The sequence below is a fragment of the Pleurodeles waltl genome, chromosome 3_1 (genome assembly GCF_031143425.1).
Source record: "Pleurodeles waltl isolate 20211129_DDA chromosome 3_1, aPleWal1.hap1.20221129, whole genome shotgun sequence".
Lineage (NCBI taxonomy): Eukaryota > Metazoa > Chordata > Amphibia > Caudata > Salamandridae > Pleurodeles > Pleurodeles waltl.
Window position 1 is genome coordinate 1,928,005,798 of NC_090440.1, and position 21,638 is coordinate 1,928,027,435.

The window sequence follows — 21,638 nt, forward strand, 5'->3', positions numbered from 1 at the left end:
GCCCTCTGTGTGCATTGTGTAATAAATCCAGCACTGGCATCAGTGTGGCTTTTAATATTCTGAGAAGTGTGGTACCAGTATTCAGTGTAGCCATTATGGAACTGTAGAGTTCGTTTTGACAAACTCCCAGACCATATATTTATTATGGCCACACTATACTTATAATGTCTAAGAATGGACTTAGACACTTTAGGGGCATATTGCTGATGCATCTACGCCCTCACTGTAGTATAGTGCACCCTGCCTTAGGGCTGTAAGACCTGCTAGAGGGGTGATTTACCTATGCCACAGGCAGCATTTTATGTGCATGGCATCCTGAGAGGGATGCCATGTTGACTTTGCCTTTTTCTCTGCACCAGCACACACAATCTGCAATGGCAGTGTGCATGTGTTAGGTGAGGGGTCCCTTAGGGTGGCACAACACATGCTGCAGCCCTTAGGGACCTTCCCTGGTCACAGAGCCTTTAGTACCTCTGGTACCTTTTACAAAGGACGTATCTGTGTGCCAGGGGTGTGCCAATTGTGGAAACAATGGTAAATTTTTAAGTGAAAGAACACTGGTGCTGGGGCCTGGTTATCAGGATCCCAGCACACTTATCAGTCAAGTCAGAATCAATATCAGGCAAAAAGTGGGAGGGTAACTGCAACAAGGAGCCATTTTCCTACAGATACATTTTAGAAATATTCCATTTTGTGAATGTTATGTTCCAGAAATAGGGGTACAACAACTGCAACACACTTAGGGCCATATGTACGAACACATTTTCCCATTGACACAGAATGGGAAAAAGCCTTTGCTACATCTGGCCCTTAAAGTCCTCATGCAACATCAAAAATCTATTTTCATTTCCAAAATGGTCACAATGAAAATGTTTGTGGCACTAAAGTGATAAGTGGAACCCAAAGAAACATTTGAATTTCAACAGTGATCACTGCATTCGCAACTTCTGAAAGCAATTTGCCTGTGAAAACAAATAAACATGTACTTCTCTGCTTTCGTGGTTGTTAGTGTATTACACTCAGCTCTGTCAAATGTATGTTGTTTTCACATCATAATGGGTCACCAGTGTCCGTTGTAAAGTTAAGATTTTTAAAGCGATTTCTGATTTTAAAATAAAGGAAGGGACCTGTTGCTAGCTCCACCTTTAAGGAGGTTTGTACTCAAATAAGCTGAAAATAGTAAATAATGCATTATGGCTACACACGATGCAACGGCTGAACTATTCCACAGGTTACAAAGAGTCACAGAATGTCGCATTAGACGCAGACCTATCTTTCAGACAGGCCCAGCACATGACAGCACAGTACAAGCATCACACTGCAGGGGTAGAATGAGGAGTGGTTGTCCTTGTGGTCACTCACATGATTAAGCATGGTTTATTGGGCCTTCATCCTATGACCATGCGTGGACGTATTTGGTTTACTTTAGTAGCTTTTACCTTGCTGTTGGCTCAGAGGAGTGTTACTTATAATAGTTTCAACTGGTGGGCCAGCCTCTTCCCTCAGATCATCCATAACAATTTTCCAGGACATCTCCATGCGTGGGGCACATTCACATCATATGAAGCGAGTCATTTTTATTATGTCTGCAGCCGGGGCACTTTCCAGAGCATGAGGAGTTACATTTTTCCCAGCAAAGAGGTTGTAAAATGCGTTCTGTGTAGGAGTTTAAACTGTGGCAGGCAAAGTCTCGCGGTGCTAGGTGTTTGGTTCCTATAGCACGTATTTTACTCCATTCTTCCTCTGTAAACTGCGTAACAAGGTCGCCCTCTCATCGATCTCGAACACACAAAATGTTTCATTTTTCTGGTCACTGAACGCTTTAAGCTAGGCCAATATTTCCAGAGCATTGCCAGTCTAGCGTGGAACAGAAAGTGGCTATCCCCAATACCAGTTCTAGCTTCCTCAAAGATCAAGGATACAGCATCAGAATATTAGTTATCCAGGGTGCAACAGTCACCCTTAAACTATTTCATGTGATATATACCCCTCCAACATGTAAATTAAAAACATTGGGGTGAACCCAAGTGTCCATGCTGGCTAGGAAAGACATGTATCCCAAAGGCCTTTGTTATCTTCCATTTCAAGGCTTCCATCAAAACAAAAATCAATCTTGGAGTCACAGCCCCCAGTCTACCCGAAGTCATAAAGATGTGGTGTAGCAGCTTATCAGTATGGTTCCCAGTCAGCTATAACTGACTGTCCCATCCACACAGGTAGATGTTGCAGTTGTCTGACCAGGTAGTAGCATTCAAAATTGGGGATAGCCAATCCATCTTTATGGTACAGCAGATTAAAGGTGTCTATTTTAGTTATATTGGGGGTCAACACGGTGTCCCGGCAATTACAAATCTACCTAGGGAGCCAAATAAGTTGCCCCTAAAATATATACAAATACCTTATTAAAACAAGCATATTCACCAAGCTACACATCTATTTAACAAGAGGGGAAATTTCTTCTAGAAGGGATTGAGCGCTCCCCTTTTGTCAATAGTGGTGCCTCATCAAGAGTATGATGAGTTATAGAAGTGCAATTACTATACAAAAGACCACAAAGGTTTGTCTCGGAATTGCTTGTATAACTTCTACCTCTGATGGCTTAACAGTATATATCTGTATAGGAAATGTTCAAGATAAGTCACCTTTGAGCAATCTTCCCTGAAGGAGTAAACAGAATTAGGGAATCAACGATTAAAAACCCTGTCTGATGTATCTCTCCAAGGAGTATCATATGGGCTACACAACAGGAGAAACCAATACAAATTTCCATAAAAGTGGTGTATGACCAAGCGACAAATGTCATAGTTAATAATAGCATTAAGTGTTTGTAGATCAGTGCAGGTACGAACTACGCCTTTGCAAGTTCAATTTCGCAAAAGTAAGGTAGGAGAGGATAAGCTAGTTAAGTAACTTGAGTCCGTTACAGCATTTGAAACATGGTACTCTGTCCATCAAGGACATTACCTCTGCCATCCTGATGGACTAGTGCCCGTCAAATTTGTAGCCTTGGAGGGTTTCTTTGGGACCCCAGCACCAGAGATAAGGGGTCAGGGTGTTCATACCCTGACCCCTTTTGTATTTTTTATTCTTTTTTTTCTGGGACTCGGCTTCAGCCGAGTCCCAACATGGCTGACAACCCTTCCTTGTTGAAGTGTTGGCAGCCAATCAGATCTCAGCACGAGATCGGGAGGGGTCGCAAATCCTTTGCGTCCCTAGATATACAAATTTGGATTTCCTTAAATTTGTCAAAAACTAGTAGACGGATTTACATCAAATAACAAAAAGGGCTCTTTCTGGATCAAGAACTTCCTTTCTGCCAAATTTGGTGTAATTCCATCCAGTGGTTTTTGAGCTATCACTGTTCAATTTTCTTATGGGAATTAACATTGAAAATGCTTCAAATTTCAGCCTCACCCTTTATCTCGGCTCCTGCTTGACGGATCACCCCAAAACCTTCCAGACAGCATCTCATATGACTGTAAAACTTTACATCAAGCGGCACCAAAGATATAGGCAAGCAAAAATCCAGCTTTTTCTGTAGAAGCTAGGTCCTAACTATAACTACCTAGTGGTGACTGCTGCTAGGTGATATATATATATATATATATATATATATATATATATATATATATATATATATATATATATATGTGTGTATATAATATGTACAATCCTACAATTATACGAGGACACACCCAGGCACAAACTGACTTCAGAGTTTCCTATTCGTGTTTTGGGAAGACCTGAAAACAAAGGGAAAAAGAATAAGTTCACATTAGGGATAATCACAATTATTAAACAATTCCTTGTATTTCTGACTCTAAAACATATCTACAGGATTTTGTTTGGTGTACACTGAAACACACAAAGAAATATTAGCCCAGAACAGACAACTAGCAAATGTCACTATACTGTGGTATAGTTGACAAATAGCCTATTCAAAATAGTTTGAGTAATACAGCTAAATTAGAAACTTGTTCCTTAATAAAGCGCTGGTGTATACTTAAAAGACAAGAAATTGAAAGATTTAATAATAGATAGAAATCATCTCATGGAAGAAACACAAAGCAGGTCATACTCTGTAATCAAGGTTTACACATACAATTTCTATTAACTTTTAGTGAATCTGCTGTTGAACTCACATTTTTTTCTCATACATTGAACAAGGAATTCCTTTGCAGTCCTGTATCTTTTACAATGAAACTTTACATCATTACCGTCATTAGAACAATTCTGTTTACCATTATTCATTTTTACCCCTCAAACCTCTCTGAGGTTTAGCTATCCCCACAAGAGATTCAACATAGTACAACCCCCATGACCCTAGCATAGAAAAATACACATTACAACAAACCATGATAATGAGCATGTATTATAAACAGTATAACTATTATTGCCAGTCCAGATCTAGTCCTGAAAATCTGTCTCATTTAGGAAAATAAGTATCCACCTCAGGTAGAATAGGACTACTCATTATCTGCCAGGAATACCTATCATCTCACACCATGAGTCAGCTGGCAAGGGATGATGAATGATTCCCAAACCAATTCATAATTGGTCACTTGATCATTAATTTAAAAATTACTCATTCACAGGCAGCTACTCTAGATCTTTCTGATGGCCTTTTATCAGAAGTCGATATTGTTGGTTTCCATCAGTGGCAGAGAATACAGGTTTGGCTAGCACCAACGATGTTGCCACCATTGTCCTCTTCGATTAGAAGCAACTGTGCTTTCAGACATGTCAAAAAGGGAGTGCTAGGTGATCTGATGGTTCTAGCACAATATCCTTGATTGTTGTCAGTTGCAAATATCTTTCCAGAACTGTTGGAGGGCAATGCCAGAAGATATGTACTACGTCACAGTTTTGCACTCTGCATCTCCAGCATTCTGTACTGGGCAAGATCCACACTCCAGCAGGTGCAGAGGGGTCCAGTGCCTGCTGAGTAAAACCTTAAAGTACGAGAACTTTGTACTGGCGACTGTTTGCTATTTGGTCCAAAGTGCCTCTTGCAATGGTGTGGAGTACGAATTATTGATACCATGGACCCCGAGAACACCCCTTTCATCTTCTAAAATTTCTCCAAATAGATTATGCCCAGTGAAGATTGAAAGGGTAATCCATGGCATAGTAGGCATCTTCTCGGGCGTACGATAGCCTTATACATTTCCACTGTTGATTGTGACCCAAGCCATAATTCTCCATTAGTGTATGAAACAATATTAGCATCTCCACATCAGTCAGTTGATGTACTCTGTAGAGCCTGTCCGGGGCATACTGCTCCCTTGCTGACTCTGTCCCTTCCTATCCAGTGCTGAATGGAGTTGCCACATTATATTTATGACCCACAAACTGTGCACATCCCTCTAGTAGGTGAGGTGCACTTTTGGTCTCACTACTCTACAGGAGTCTCCAGAAACAGTAAAAATGGAGTCAGACAAACACTCACAGACTTTATTAAAAGTGTTTCTGCACTCACTGTGGCATCCAAAATATGCCAAAATGATAAAAAAAAGATAGCATTTAAAAGTGTCTTCATTTTTCTCCACCTAAGATTCGCAGAGCCATCAGGAGAAAAACCAATAGGGGACCATTCAATGATACATGCATATGCTCATAAATTAGTGATCAACTTCATGGGGGATGCTAAGGGGCAATCAGGGGTTACTGGTCCACTATCATGTGGGTTGGGTCATTTTAGCATTGTTGTCCTGGGGCCTTCCCTACTATGGCTTTGCAAACTAGGCCAAGTAGAACCCTACCTGCTCAGTCTCTCAGGCACAGGCCTGTTCAGTCCGTCACCAAGTTTGTTGTAGCAGAGCCGGGCTACATTCAGTCCTCATGCAGCAGCAGGATCTCATTGGCAACAGGAGCCTCAGGGTGGTAGTCAGCAGTCTTTACAGGAGCTGTGCAGCAGCTAGTCACATAGTGCATCACTCAAAGGGTTGCAGCTGGAACGGAGGCGTCCTACGAGGGCCCTCTTCTAGGCGGCAGACTGCTGATCACGGCTCACTCCAGTGCTCCTGTGGGTACTTGATTCACAACTAGGCTCACTCCCACTCTCCGGTGAGGGCTTGGTGCTTCTTCTTGAATACAAAAGTCACACTCCCACGGGTGACGATTCTTCATTGGGGAAGACACTATCAATACCTTGAAGTGACTCCCTCAGTACTTCACAAGACACTCCAAGGGTACCGCTCATATTTAGATCTCGGTGAAAGGAATACTCTGACATAACGTGACAGATATCCCTTCCGCCATATTATGATCCCATTATATCCTATGGTGATCGTAATATGGCGGCAATACACATGTGCTGTCTGGAGAAAGCAACCTCTCCTCCCTCTTGTACTACTCTCCAGGCTTTGGGCTTCTAAAATGGAACTTGTTGGCCTGTATTACTCATGCATGCCACACTATTATGCCTAGCCACACACACATACAATGCACAGGATGTTGCATTTAGGATTCCTGGTTAATTGGGAACAGCAGTACCTTATATGAATGGGCCTCTATGCACGCATTCATGTCTTACAGGTAAAAGTCTGTCACTATAATTCACCAACCATGGTACACTGCCACAACCACACTCCATGCAGGGAACCTGCGACAGGGACAACAGTCCTTCATCACTTTGAGGGTGCACTTGACGCGCCCTCCCAGTGCAGGACCAAGTCCAGAACATATAGGTGTCAAAAGACCGGATTTAGGTCAATGCACATACATGGAATTTGTGTAACCCAAAAATAAAAAAAACAGGATGACATGTCTGCAGTTCAGGTACGTAGGGCAGAGAACATTACTGTACACCATCCAGAGGACGTTCCCATCCATACATTACAAGGTAAGTTGGATATTTTTTTTCTCTTGAACACTCATTGCCCTCCATCCATCCTGCAGATCCAGAAAAATAATTCAAATTACATCCAAATGTTAGCATTCATATAGTGCCTGATCTAAAGGATTATAACATTTCCAACATCTTTGATAGAAAACATATGTTATTGCTTAAGAGGCCCTTGGGTAATTATTATAGGACCCCCATAAGTGGGAAAATGGTCACATAATCACCCTTTCAGTACCAACCCAGAAAATGTTTAGTGAAGGTCATCAAGAGCTGCCGTGTATTAGCTAATAACATTGTAAGAAACGTGCAAGCACTCTGGAAGACTCCAATTAATCACATAGGTACTCAACAGATCATAAACTATGGAACCGCATACCTTCCTATTGGGAATATGGGTGACAAGATGCCAAAATAATCAGCTGTAACCACACCTATACGGGTTCAGGGCAAAAGGCAAATAATTCTTTCTAAGATTATTTGAGTGTATACAGCATGCTTAACATCAAAATGTTATCCTACCTTCAAATCGAAACAAAGAAAAGTAGACCATATCAATAACAGTTAGGATATTCAAATTTGAAAGATTATTAAAACAGTTGGTCCCAAAGAGAGTTAATTGAAATGACATGTCATCTGCATTATCTCAAACTACAGCATTTTTGCATACTGGCCATACATAACTGCATAAAAGGATTCTCCAACATTTAAGAGCTATTAACAATGAAGATATGACATATGCAGTGGCTAAACACTTTCTTAAAGAACATCACAAAGATGTGTCTAAATTGAGGTACAATGGATTTAGCCACGTACTAAAATATTGGAGAGGGGGAATAGAGAAGAGCAATTGAGGAGGCAGTAGGCCACCCTCATATTGGAGATGGACTCAAAGAAACCTCTGGATATGAATGCCGATGAGGAAATACATAGTTTTTTTGTGAACAACAAAATGAGATCAATATAGAAAAATATATATTTTTAAGGAATTTTTTGGAAAATATTTTTTTGAAAAAATATCTTTTGGGAATAGTTTTTATAATACAAATTTTTGTAGAGATATCTCACTAATTTTTTAGAGTATTTAGCCCCTATGAATTCCGATTCCTGATATTGAGTGCTGAGATAAAAAATTGTTGAAGGAAGGATATCCCACTAGTTTTAGAGAGTATTTTTAGCCCTTAGGAGTTCCCAATCCTGAAACTAAGCACTGTGAAAAAAAACTTGTAGGTGTAAACCGTGTCTTTCCCAGATAATCATAATATGTTTAAGTATGTATCATTGTTGTAACACTGTGTGTTTTGGTTCACCCACTTGGGACAGTAATTTAGATGTGGATCCAGTGATCAGTTATGCATTGGAGGAGATAAATATGAGTATCTCTGAATTTAAAAACTACTGAATGAATTGTTTAGATGTAATTCATAATTCATGGAAAATTATCATTTATTAGGTATGAAAGTAAGCATGAAATAGAAATTAGGTTGGGAAATAGCATTACTGAGTTAAAAGTACTGTAAAGATGGCAACCGCTTTATAGTTACACAATGAGTCCTTTGTTAGTGTTAATGCCCACTGGAGCAAGTGACTTAGTTGTAGACAAAGTGATCAGTAATGCGAAGTAGATTTATTTTGAAACTAAGAAATAGGGAGACTGAAGTCTTGTTATAATTTAACATTGTGTGTGAACTAGCTATTCATGCATATAAGCACGGGGTTTGAATCGTAACACAAGAATGCATTACTGAGTGAAAAGTACTGTCAAGATGGCAACCGCTTTGGAAAACAAAGCAAGTCCGTTGTCAGCTTCAATTAATATACAAAAGAAATGACTTGATTAAAAATGGTATGGAACGGAGATCAAGGCTCTGTCGAGCCGAAACACGTTAGTTCATTTGTTTTTCCTCATAAACTGTTATCACATCGGATCGCAACTGTTTCTCTCAGTTACATCAGTCTCACATATGCAAGGACAATTAGAGGCAGAATATAGTTCAATAAGGTTTTATTGAAGTAACTGCTTCTTAGATAATAAAGCATGTAATGCAATAACTAGGACAGTAAAGCATGACAGGATTAAAATTGTGACACGGAGAGTAAAGCATACAAATAACACTACTGTGTTGTCACTACAATCGTTAAGAATAGTCCTACCTAGGCTATGTTGGAGCACAGCATGTTAAATTCTAATTATGCCCTTCAGGTTCCCCTTGGAAGACATCATCCCTCATACCTGAGCAAGAGGCCTGTAGTCTACATAAGCAGCTGCAGTGAAGCACTCAGCAATCAGCATACAGTCGTGGTTATCTGGCTGGAATCTCCCTCTAATGTACATGGATCAAAATATTGTTTTTATAATAAAACAGCTGATGTTCCAAGAAAGGATCCCACGTAAGAGTGTGTATGTTTCTGTGAACATTAGAAGCAAAGCGTACCACTTTTGCCGGCAACCTCTCTTACTGCAGCCTTGAGAAAAGCACAGAGTGAAAGAAATGTCTTGTTTAAGAATGCAGTGCTGGCCTAGGCAAATAACAGCTAGATAGAGAAAATATAACAAGACCGCAAATGTGGCTATTGCTAAAATATAAAAAATGAAGCTGAATAAAATATATCTAGGTTAAAGTGCACATCGGCAGGCCTAGTTTGCTAAAATAACGTATGGAAAACTGTAGCTAAAATGGCTACACAACAATATATTTGTCTGTCCTAAATGAAATATGTATATATATGTTTGTCTGGAATTGATGGTAGGTGCTAATGAAGACTCTAAAGAACATTTAAGAGTCAGTATGGAGAGCTTAAGATGGATTGAATACATCTGCAATCAACAACTATATGCATTATGGGTACTGTGGTTTCTTGATTAATGTTGGACAAATCAGTGAAAATAATAAGTTCTGATGGCAACTTGGAAGTTATATTGTTTATTGTGATCAAAGTACCAATACTGACGCCCTTGTATCCATAATAATGTACCATTTTAATGCAACTATTATCACTTCGACTCAAGTCATCTGGAGTCTATCTTTAGTGTTTATGCACCTTACGATTAAATTGAAAGCAACTGACCACTCTGCAACCTGCATATGATTAAGACCTGAAGGAGATCGAAACGTGTGATGCATGGACTCTGCAAATAAATTGATTGTACTTACAAACTAACTGGTGGGCCGGTTACGCTGCTGTCTTCAGGAGTGTACTGGTTTTGGAATATGTAGTGGTGATGCCTGCTTACGAACCCTAATCTGATAGGCAGGGTGTCCTTCATAGCGTCATTTGTTTTGGAATATATATATATATATATATCTATATATATGTATATCTATATTTATTTTTATGTATGTCTATGCATATTTTTTTGGTTTGTTGGATAAGTTCCCCTTAGATTGGAAAATACTTGCCTCCTCTCTGGAAGCTGGAGTATTTACATGTGAACATTAGAGCTGAGGCCTGAACACATGATTTATTCAGCTGTTCATTAAAACGTCACAGTTCTAAATCTAAAATACTGGACTAGTTTTGGCATATAGGGATAGTTGGGAGTTGGAGTATAGATGTCTTTGAGTAAAATCTGCACCATTTATCACCAGTCGCCTAGATAAATGTGAAGTAAATATCGCATCAGGTGAAATCCGAGACTCTAGGGTTCCGAATTTATTAGGTGCATTAATTACCTTAAATTCCTAATTTCCCCAATTACAATTGAGACTTACACGAAATGTGTGCTTTTTCAGCAAATTCTGCATGTCTTAGAATTTAGTAGCAATTTTCCCCAGATAAATGTCGGTAATTTTAATCAAAATATGCTGTGTAATTTATAGTTATAAACCCTAGGCACACAGGTGTTCACACGGGGACTAGAAATAATTGGACCAGTTGTTATAAGGACCTATATGGTTTATTACTCTGATGAAAAACCGAACAGCATAAAGCAAACATCATTGAAGAACAGATAGTCTGCTTTGTGGATTTTCAGCGTGTTCTTGGGATTTGGAGCACATTTCAGCCATTGAAGCAGAGGTTATGTCCTGGGCCATGGTGGCGAATTTTGCTGCTAAAGTATTTATGGGCCATTGCGTAGGCTTATCTATGGAAGACGCATGCAGTTTAAAAAAATATTTCAGCATTTTCTGTGAGCAGGTAACGTGTTCTCTGGGGAATTGATCACTGGGTCTCTCAATATGCTCCATAAGAAGAACTGTTCCTCCTGATAATGCAGATCAATAAAAAATCTAACTTCACAATTCTTATCACTGTAGAAACCACTCTCCTGTAATCAAGATGTGTACACTTGCTTATGGCAGAAGCAATCTGGGAATGCTCTGAGTTTTTTTGTCTTTACTATTACAGGAAATCTTTGGGAAGAACTGAAAGATGACAGCCTGTCCCTTGATCCTTTGATCCTTGTGCCCCCTTCACAAGACTCCTCACACTACCCTCCGAACTACATGAACTGCTTGATCGGGACAACCATGGGGAATGTCAACGACATTAGCACGCCAGTTAACAAGGCACTGCTGGGCCTACCGGACCTGCACCACACCAGCCTTTACTCGTCCTTTATGGAGCTGGATGGAGTGTCACCAGCCTACTTGAACAATTCCGGATCCAAGCCTGTTGCATTAGTGTGACACGCTCTGTCATCATCCTTTTGCACATTAATGTCTAGCCACTGCCTCGAGCCTCTCTACACTATAAATGACGGAACTCCATGGCTCTAAACACGTTTCTGGATGGGTAAATACACATATATTGTGATTAAAACTTATAAACAGACCACAGAGTATATGCTCAAAAGACACGAACGATCTGAGCTAAAAGTGGCAAAGCAAGTGTTACGAGAGGCAGTAAAAACATGATATGGCTGAATAAAGGTGCATAAAATTTCCAGGTTACTAATACCAGCTCCGAAAGTTTACATCCTGGGCAACACTTCCACCTGGGTCTTTCTCGACCACGTTAAACATGAAAGTTCTGCAGCCTGGAGGAGAGCTCATGAATGAATCTGAAATAAACCACATATCGCCTTAGCGTGGAGGAACATGGAACAGTTAGCTAGAGCTGTCATTTTCTGGAACATCTTTGAGATCTAGGCCTTCCTTGCATTTCAGGAAAAAAGAATGAAGCTCTAAACATGTATTGCACACCCTCTACAATTCAAGGGCTAGATGTACTGGCCGTTTTTCACATTTTAGGAGTCAGTACATTTTTAAGAATTTTCAAAAGTGGTTTGCAAATGAATACCGATTCACAATTTTGAAGGGGAATGTTGTAGACGTCCCTTCCAATCTGCAAGTCAGTATATGATGTTTCATTGTTTTACGACTGTAATTCAGGCACAAAACATTGAAAAATTACTGACTCAGGAGTTGGGATTGTAAGCCACTTGCAAACATTACAAAAAAGTTTGCTGGCAAGTAGGCAGTGGTCCAAAGGACCATTGCCATCTCTCAAACTTCCTTTAAAAAAAAAAAAAAGTAAACAAGATGCAGTTGAAGAAAATGTTTTCTTTATTTAAAAACCATCACCGAAATGGTGTTCTCCTGACCAAGAAGGCCACCATCCCTTGTACTGACCACCAATTGGAGTGAGTTTTAATTTGCATGCTATCTCATTAGTATTTATGAGATAGGCCAGACTGCAACCCTCTCCAATTCAGGATTTTACAAACTGACCTATTAGTAAGTTGGTTCGTGAACGTTTCTAAATTGCCACCAGTTTTCTGAAACACCTTATTCCTACATTAATACATCTGGCCCCAAAATACTAAATACCAAAAAATGCACTATAGGCAAATGTTATGGGGCCTTGTACTATTCATTTCCAATCAGCCTAGATTTCAATTGTGGTCGAAAAAGCATCGTATTTGAAAATTCTCAAACATTTCAATGATAATGATCTGGTCAAAAAGATAGAAGGTTCTGTTAATGTACACAAAATATCAAGAGGGAGTGATCTCACCATGTGCAGAGCAGCCAGTTGGGGCACAAGATCCTCGAACACTCATTTTGCAGAGTTGAGCCCTTATTAGCCCTAATTATGGGTATCCCCGCACCACATTTCACTGATTACGAGTTTTCACCCCAAACTGTGGAGTAACTGCTGGGACGTTATCCTTTTCCAGGTAGTTTTCAACAATGCCAGGAATAAAACCAGGCTTGTGCCTGTATGAGGGGAGCATTGTTTGCTCCCCCTATATTGCTGCAACGCTCAGGCTGGGGGGCAGGGCTGTGGCGTTACTCACAGCCCCTCCCCCCCCGCAGCATTTCTCACATGCCTGGTGTCTAAGAACCTGGAATTACAATTCTGGCCCAGAGAGGCTCAAAATTGCGAGACGCATAATTTCACCTAGAATTATGGCTTCGCGTGAAATACCACAATTTATAAAGAGAGTTTCAGGTCATATTCTCATTTGCTGCATAGAAGGCCTTGATTATGAGTGCCTCATTAATTATGCGATATTTAATGCACCAGGTAAATACCAATACCTTATGGATCGTTATTTATTGGATCAGATAAAGCGCAACAGTTATGAGTTTTCCCTCAATACTGGAGCACAGCATTCAGATTTATATGATTTTCTACCAAAATTCACATGTCCTGGTATTTTACAAGCCTTCCTTGTTAAATCTCAGCTAATTTGCTGTGTTGATATTTACCTGGAGAGAGCTACGACCCATTTGTAATTGCGACCACGTGGAAAAGTGGTTGAAATTACTCTGATTACAAGTTCAGTGTTGAAGTTCTATACCTGTGAGAAAATATATGCGCCCACTGATAAAACTCAGAGTAATGTAATAATAATCTCATTGTTGCTGTTTTCCCCGAACAGATTTCTGCAGATCAAACTTCCTGAAATTTAAGCAGGGAAATGGCCAGTAAAAAATGCAAAGTATTTGGGGCAGATGTACAACCATATGTTTTGTGACTCGCAATTTGCGATTTCTTTGCAAATCGCAAATTGCGAATTACAAAACAGAATGTACAACAGTGTCTGAGACACCTTTAGCGATTCCCCAATGGGTCACAAGAGACCTGCCTCAATAATATTTATGAGGCCGGTCGCAATTTGCGACCCGTTTCGGACTGGCCACACTCACAGGGATGGTGGGCTGCTGGGGTCAGCAGACCACCATGTCTGTGAAGGCTTTTTAAATAAATAAGTTTTTTTTTAAATGCAGCCCATTTTCCTTAAAGGTCCAACGGATCACTGCTGCTCTGAAAAAATGTTTGCACCCCCATTCACAAGGGGGAATGGGTCCCCTGGGGGAACCTTACCATTTGAGAAAGGGTTAGCACCGATTTAAAGTTAACTGCGATTGTTTTGCAACTGCATTCACGGTCAGAATTAGGAAGAGAGGCCCTCAGAACGCCCCTTCCTAATTGTGAGCCACACACCCTTTTTGCGAGTCGGTAACTGCATACCGACTCGCAAAATAGGGATTTGTACATAATAAAATACTTTTTTGGGTCACGAATGGGCCAATTCTGCAAATCGGCCCGATTGCGACCAACAAAAAGCTAAGTATATGCGGCCCTTGGTGTCTTAAATGTCGATTCTGCTTCGTATGCTTATTTCCAAGATGAAAGCTCAGCTTAGGATGTTTTGTCACACCTTGTAGACCCCTAACCCCTGTGTAATAGCATTTACCGGGCACAGTAAATACCCAAACCTTTACACACAATTGTAATCTGATACTTACTGTGGGTACTAGTAAGGCCCTGATTACAAGTTGTGCAGAACAGAGTGTGATATTTATCACATCTGGTAAATATCATTACCATGGTGTGAGGTTTTTGCTTGGAAATGAGACATAACATGCAGATTCATTATTAATCACACCAATCTCCACATAAACTGCCTTTTTTCCTGGCGTTTTCCTCTGAACCAATTGCCATGCTGGAATCTATCAAGTGAAAACTGCAAGGGTGTGATATTAATCAACCACCCTGTAATTACAAATCCTGTGCAAGCCCCCCTTTGTACATGGATTGGAATTTATCCCTGAACTTGTAACCGGGGTCAAGAACCGCAGTCAAATGTGTTTAGAAAATACTGGTGTTGAAGGCAAAGCTGTCTTTAAAACCAAAATAGGGCTCTGAGAAAAGGGCATCAGATCACTTAATTTTTTGATTGCTGTTGGCATACAACTAACACGTTAAAAACCTTTACATAAACATGTTTGTGATGTTCAAATAATGGAGCCAAAGTGGAACAGTGCACTTTAAAACTGACATTAACAAACAATTAATCTTTTTCCTTAAAAGTCAATCAAAACATAGAAAAAACATTTGGGATATATGTTTGTTTCTGTTCTATTAACCAACAGCTAAAAGCTACTTGCTTCCTAGCCAAGTCATTTGCTTAATGCTTTTGTGTTTGCGTTCAGATGTTCTCCTGTAGGAAAGCTCTAAGCTTTGCTTAACCGCTGCAGAATCACTTCCTTAACTAAAGGGTGATCAGTTTTTATTTAAGTTTTTTATTACAAGAGCAGATGAATTATCAATATTTTTGTGTACAGACATTAAAAAACAATGAGAGCACATGTACAATTGCCGATGAACACCTATATGCTGGGTATTTACAATAATGGAAAAGCATGGTGGGACATGGAGAGCTACTAAGTCAATGTATTTTGTGTGAAAAAGGAATGGTGGATCCTCCCTTTAAGCTTTTTGGAATAAATTCCACTTTCACACCTTATTTGGTTTATCTGATCATTTGGCAAAGAGGCTGCCAGTTTTCATATTCAGCCTTGATGACACTACTGCTTCAGTACGTTATGGGAAAATCCGATCCAGACAGAGCCCACCAACATTTCTAGTAGCAGAAAAATTGATTTGTAGATTAGTCTTCCTCTTTCACCAACCAAGCTTCTTTAAATTGAAGGAAATGTGCGGTGTGATACACGTAATGCTACGGTAAGTGACTCCATTTCAAATTGTTATCCTTTTTCGGTCACAAAGCTAGTAACCCAACATTTCTTGCTTGATGTTGAAATGTTATTAATTATATACGTGACAATACAATGTGCCATTGTAGGCATACTAGCCTGCTCATTGCCCATACATGTTCCCATTCAGCTGGTCTTCAGAATTACTTCGGAATTACTACTCAGTAAGGGGAAGCTATTCACTTGTAGTCCTAGTTCTGAATCATAGGTATCTTTGTTGAAGTCATAAACATTAGAATCTGCCCGGAACACTTCCTCTATACATACATACACATACCAATGAGGCGATAAATTGTAAATTTAATAGCACTCAAAGTACTGTACAGTCAGTAATTTAGCAAACCGCTGCATATTACCAGGCCAATTTACCATATTTCAAATGTTTTTTCACTCTATTTAACAAAACAGCATGAAGATAATGAGAAAAAACTTACTTGCATACACAGTCCTACCTTCTGCTGTATAATAGTGGAAAAAAATGCAGAAATGTAGGTGATTGCTGCTAGGTATGCAGTAGTTCTGAAGACTGAAGAAACAAGGAGACTGACCCTTTGGAAATCCAACAACTTTCCCTATTCCATTATCCCTTGGACAGACATCTAGAGAACAATGGTTCTTTTGACAGAACTCAAATTTATACCACTCTACAAGGAACGTGGTCCAAAGTATCTCCTATTCAAGACAGGGAAGAGAGACAGTTGTTTATGACTTCAACAAAGATGTCTATGATAGAGAACTAGGATTATAACACAGTAACCCTTGCGCTCCCTTATGCATCTTAGGATCTCTATCAATAGCCATAAATGTTACAATACAATAGTAAGTTCATGCATCGCCAAGGACCCTCAAGGAGAGAAAAAAAACATCACTGGTAGACTCAACAAAACATTCAACAATTTCTAAAGAAGGACTTGAGCAAAAATGTTCTAAGCACACCCTGCCCTGTCACTGCATCTTCTCTAGCAACTGTGACTAAAGAATAGTACGTGGCAAAAGTATGCACAGTTTCCAAACTGCAGCTCTCTGAAAACTGGATGTTCCTCAAACAAGCTGACTCCATCTCTTTTCACCATGTCAAGTGGGAGTGAGTCTTACCTTGTAAGGGTCTGTTAGCTCAATTGTAACACAGAAACAATCCTTCTCATTATTGATTCTTTAGTAGCTAGATAACCTGAAGTAATCAGCTACAGAGTCCATAACTCTATAGATATCCAATACATGAAGATACCTCTCTTTGGAGTACCGTTGTTCTTGGAAATCCCTAGCAAAGAGGTAGCCTGATTTAAATTAAAATCTAAACTCACCCTGGAAAGAAAAGACCAATTAGGTCTTAAAAGTACTCTATCAAAATTGAAAATTATGTAGGGGGCTTGAACTGACCAGGCTTGGATTTCAAATAGCACACTTTACCCGATGGGCATCACAACGCGTAGACCTTTACAGCGTGTTATTATATCATGCAGGGCTTTACTACACATGCCTTTACAGATATCCTTAATATTTATATATATTCAAATACATATTTGTATATCTATATATTCACTTTAAAAAACAAAGGTTACACAGACGTTATAGCTAAGTTCTGAATTTACTCGCACAAAACCAGATATATTCAGCAGTTATAGTTAGAGTTATTTCAAGTAACTATAACTCTCACTGTAAGGTAACTCTAACTCGTGCCCCCGCCATGCAGTTTATTTTCAATAATTTGACTTCTAATGTTTCATTGATATTTTTATTGACGTTATAAAAGTTTTTAAGAGTGCTGTATTATCTGGGGTAATTAGCAGTGCATGGTGAGGGCGCAAGTCATAGTTACCTTAGGCTGCCAGCTATAGTTACTTGAAATAACTCTAACTATAACTGCTGAATTTCTCTGGTTTTGTGCAACTAAATTCACAACCTAACTATAACGACCCTGTAAACTTTGGTTTTCTAAGTGAATTATTAAAATTTTAAAAATTCTATTGCTTAACTAGAACATCCCTGTAACCTTTTGTTTTTTTAGTGAATGTCTATGATTTTTTAACATAAAGTAAATTTCATTACTATACATTAATCCAACCAGCGGGAGTTAGCTGCGGCCAGCCCCCATACCTGCCCAACCCTGCACCATGCACGGCCTTTGGCCGTGCACGGAGTGGGTTAGCCGCAGTGCCTGGCCTGCAGCCAGTCCCTGTGGTCAACCCCCCTAACCACCCAACACCACGCTGCCCACAGCCTTTGGCCATGCGCAACGGGAGTTGGCTGCAGGGCCTGTCTCTCTGGGTGTGAGAATAGGTGTGAAAGGGTGTCTCTGAGTGTGAGAGTGGCTGTGAGAGTATCTGTATGGGTGTAAGTGTGGGCGTGAGAGAGTCTATGTGGGTGTGAGAGTGGGCGTGAGAGTGTTTGATTGCGCTCCTATGGATGAAAGATGCATTCACCTCCATGAAGAATTTCAGATTGTTTTTCAATATGGAATTGCAGAGTAAACACACTTGCTTTGCCTTTGCCTGGCCCAGGAGTTAGGATCACTTGTCCTTTCCAGAAGGTGAGCTTCAACAGGAGCACCTGCTACGTTTATATTTAAATGAGCTTCCGGTTGAGGTTTAATTTCTGTGAAATGAGCATCATGTCGAGAACTGAGGCTCACCTGCTCGTTTATCCAACAAGAGTGCACTGTTCAGCACAAAGGGGTTTATTACGAGATTGGCGGTCGGAAAAACCCGACAGCCAAACCCCGATGAGGAGACTACCATGGTGCTGGCAGTCTCCCCACCGGCCCCATTACGAGTTTTCCACTGGGCTGACTGGCGGAAGCCAAGTTTTCTGCCAGTCAGCCCAGTGGAAAATGTGCGGCGGCATTGGACTCGGCTCGTCCAAAACTGTTGCACAGGGGGCTTCCCTAGCACCCTCAGAATGAGCACTGTCTGCACAGCACACAGTGCACATTCCAAGGGTGCTGGGGAGGAGGGACCCCAGCACTTGTTCTCTGCCAGCCTTTTCATGTGGTTGAACTGCCATAAAAAGGCTGGCAGAGAACATGGTTGTAATCAGCACAGCAGCACCGACTTCAGCTCCACAGTGGCTGATTACAACCACTACCGCGGTCATCCTGTTGGGATCGAAAATTCCGTTAAAGATGCAGGTCTTTTGGTGGTCCGACCGCCAGGGTCGTAACATGGCAGTTAGATCACCACAGCATTGGCGATCCGACTACCACGGCGCGTCTGACTCATAATAAGGCCCAAAATGTCTATCAACTGGGAAGGTAGTAAGTGCTACCTCATTTGGTAAATATTCAGTGTGGGGAGGGTGGGCTCCCCCCCTCCCCTGGCTGATTTTAGCCCCTGGTCCCAGGGCCTGGCCTTCAATAAATGGAGGAGGGGGGCCACGCGGCTCCCCTCCCTGGGCTGATCTTAGCCCTGGAGACCCATCTGTCCTGGGAGCCATGCAGCCATGCTTGACAGCTCTCACTTGTTGGAACTGGAGTGTTTGCTCTGTCTTGGCGGGAGCTGTGAAAGCTCCTGCCAAGTCACAGCTAATATCTATGTTTCAGGGGTGGGGACACAATGACATAGCAGGAGCCAGCACTGGGGCGGTGGCGGTCCCCATGGCCAGCTATGCCCCATGGAGCTGGCATTTGCCCCAGAGAGGTGGTGGGCCCCGGGGTCCGTGTTCTTTTATTTCTGCCCCAAAAAGGTGGCGGTCCCTAGGGCTGTCGGGGGGCCGCACAGCCCCCGCATATAAGAAAGTATTAGCCCGTGAAGGTCCCTGGGGCCTGGGAGGCCCACAGGAACCCCCCTTATTTAATTTACTCATTTTACCATGTGGAGGTGGTGGTCTCTAAGATGTGGGGGGGGGTGCACAAGCTCCAGGGAGGTGGTGGTCCCTTGGGCATAAATACGTCCCGGACGGGGGCCCGTGCACCCCCCTCCTTTTTTTTAACATGCCCCCAGGACCAGGCCCACCTCAGTGCTTTATTAAAACAATTGCAGTAGACTGCACTTGTTTTTTGTTTTCATTTATGATGGAATTGCAAATCCGCAGCAACATTTTTTTTTTAAAACTACTTTTTTGCCCTGGGGGGAGCACCGGAGCTAAGGGTTCAGCGTGTCCATAACCTGGTCCCTTTTTTTCTTTTTGTAATTTTTTTTCAGGGACTCAGTCCCAAGATGGTTGCCATCACTTCCTTGCTGAAGTGCTGGCAGCCAATGAGATCCCAGTACAAGATCGGGAGGGTTCACGGAACCTTTGCGTCCCTATATTTACACATTTGAATTTTCTTTATTATCCCAAAAGCTACTGAACGGATTCACACAAAATAACAAAAAGGGTGATTTCTGGACCAGGGGCTACCAAATTTGGTGTAATTCTGTCCAGCGGTTTGAGTTGTATTCCTGTTCAAACTCTCTATGGAACAATGCACAGGAAAAATGCATTTTGGGCCCCCCCCTTTTTTTGGGCCTCTGCTTGACGGATCACGCGAAAACTTTCCAGACAGCAGCTGAGGTGAGTCTCATATTTTTTGGGAAAATGTCGTTCAACCGGGGCCAAAGATATAGGCAAGTAAAAAAAGCTGTTTCTATTGTATAGAAACTAGGTCCCAAATATAACTACCTAGTGGCAACCGCCACTACATGATATATATATATATATATATATATATATATATATATATATATACACACACACATACATATATTCACTGAAAAAAAACAAAGAGACTTTATAGTTAGGAAATAGTATAAAAAAAGCTTAGAAATTCACTAAAAACAAAGGTTACAGGAACATTATAGTTAAGAACAAGAATAAAAAAAAACATAGAAATTCACAAAAAAAAGCAAAGATTACAGAGACGTTATAGTTAGGTTCAGATTTTACGCGCATTTAATAAGTTAAAGCCAAGTTCATGCTGTCCTCCCAAGGTGTTCGCAGAAACAACTGCAGCAGATCTACGTATAATTCTTGATCCTCGTTCAAGCCTTTGGGGGGTCATCATCCTCACATTCAAGATGTGTCATGTTTCCCCAGGGCCAGTTGACTGTTGCCCCCTCTCTCATGTCTTTCAATCATGTCAAATCTGAGGCCCATATTTATACTTTTTTAGCGCCGCATTTGCGCTGCTTTTTGACGCAAAAGCGGCGCAAATTTACAAAATACAATTGTATTTTGTAAGCTTGCGACGCTTTTGCGTCAAAAAATGATGTAGATGCGGCACTAAAAAAGTATAAATATGGGCCTAAATATCTTCATTTTCTCCATTCACTTTCATGATTTGTTTCAAAATGCCTCGCTACCAGATAAGCTCTATCTTTGTTTGTTATCTCTTTTGTGTGTTCCAGTGTTCTTTTCCTTAACTCGCAAGTAGTACTTCCTATATATGCACGGTCACATGGACATTTCATGATATATACCACATATCTACCTTTACATGACAGCCTTTTATTGATCTTTCTCTTGTTTCCATTTCCCATTTTAAATTCCTGGGTATTGACAGCTGTCTGACAAATCTTTCAGACTTCAATTGACAAAACCTGTTTGAGAATTCCACAATTCCCTCGCTTTCATTTTCCTGAATGGCTGTGTACAAGTATACCCTTAATGATCTTAGATTTCCTATAAGTTATTACTGGAGTGTCTTCTAGGACTTTGTCCATTGCAAGGTCACGTTTTAGCACTCTCCAGTTTTTGTTTCTATATATTCGTTTGATTTGTGTTGATTCATTTGTTACTGTCGAAAGTATCCTACTCTCATCAGTCGACTATTTATTTGGTATTTCTCTCTCTCTCTCTCTGTGATCAAAGGGTCTTGTCAATTTCGTGCTGCTAATCTATCAACACATTTATTTATAACACTG

The 21,638-nt window shown here is 40.7% G+C and overlaps 1 protein-coding gene across 2 annotated transcripts in view; it reads left to right on the forward strand.

The window, feature by feature from the left end:
* The window catches only part of FOXN1 (forkhead box N1), a 400,073-nt gene extending 384,537 nt beyond the window's left edge, over positions 1-15,536 (forward strand). For both annotated transcript variants that reach the window (XM_069226168.1, XM_069226170.1), the window contains exon 11: positions 11,195-15,536. In XM_069226168.1, coding sequence (XP_069082269.1) covers positions 11,195-11,475 — 281 coding nt within the window. In that variant the 3' untranslated portion in view covers positions 11,476-15,536. The remainder of the gene's footprint in view (positions 1-11,194) is intronic.
* The last annotated feature ends 6,102 nt before the right edge of the window (positions 15,537-21,638 follow it).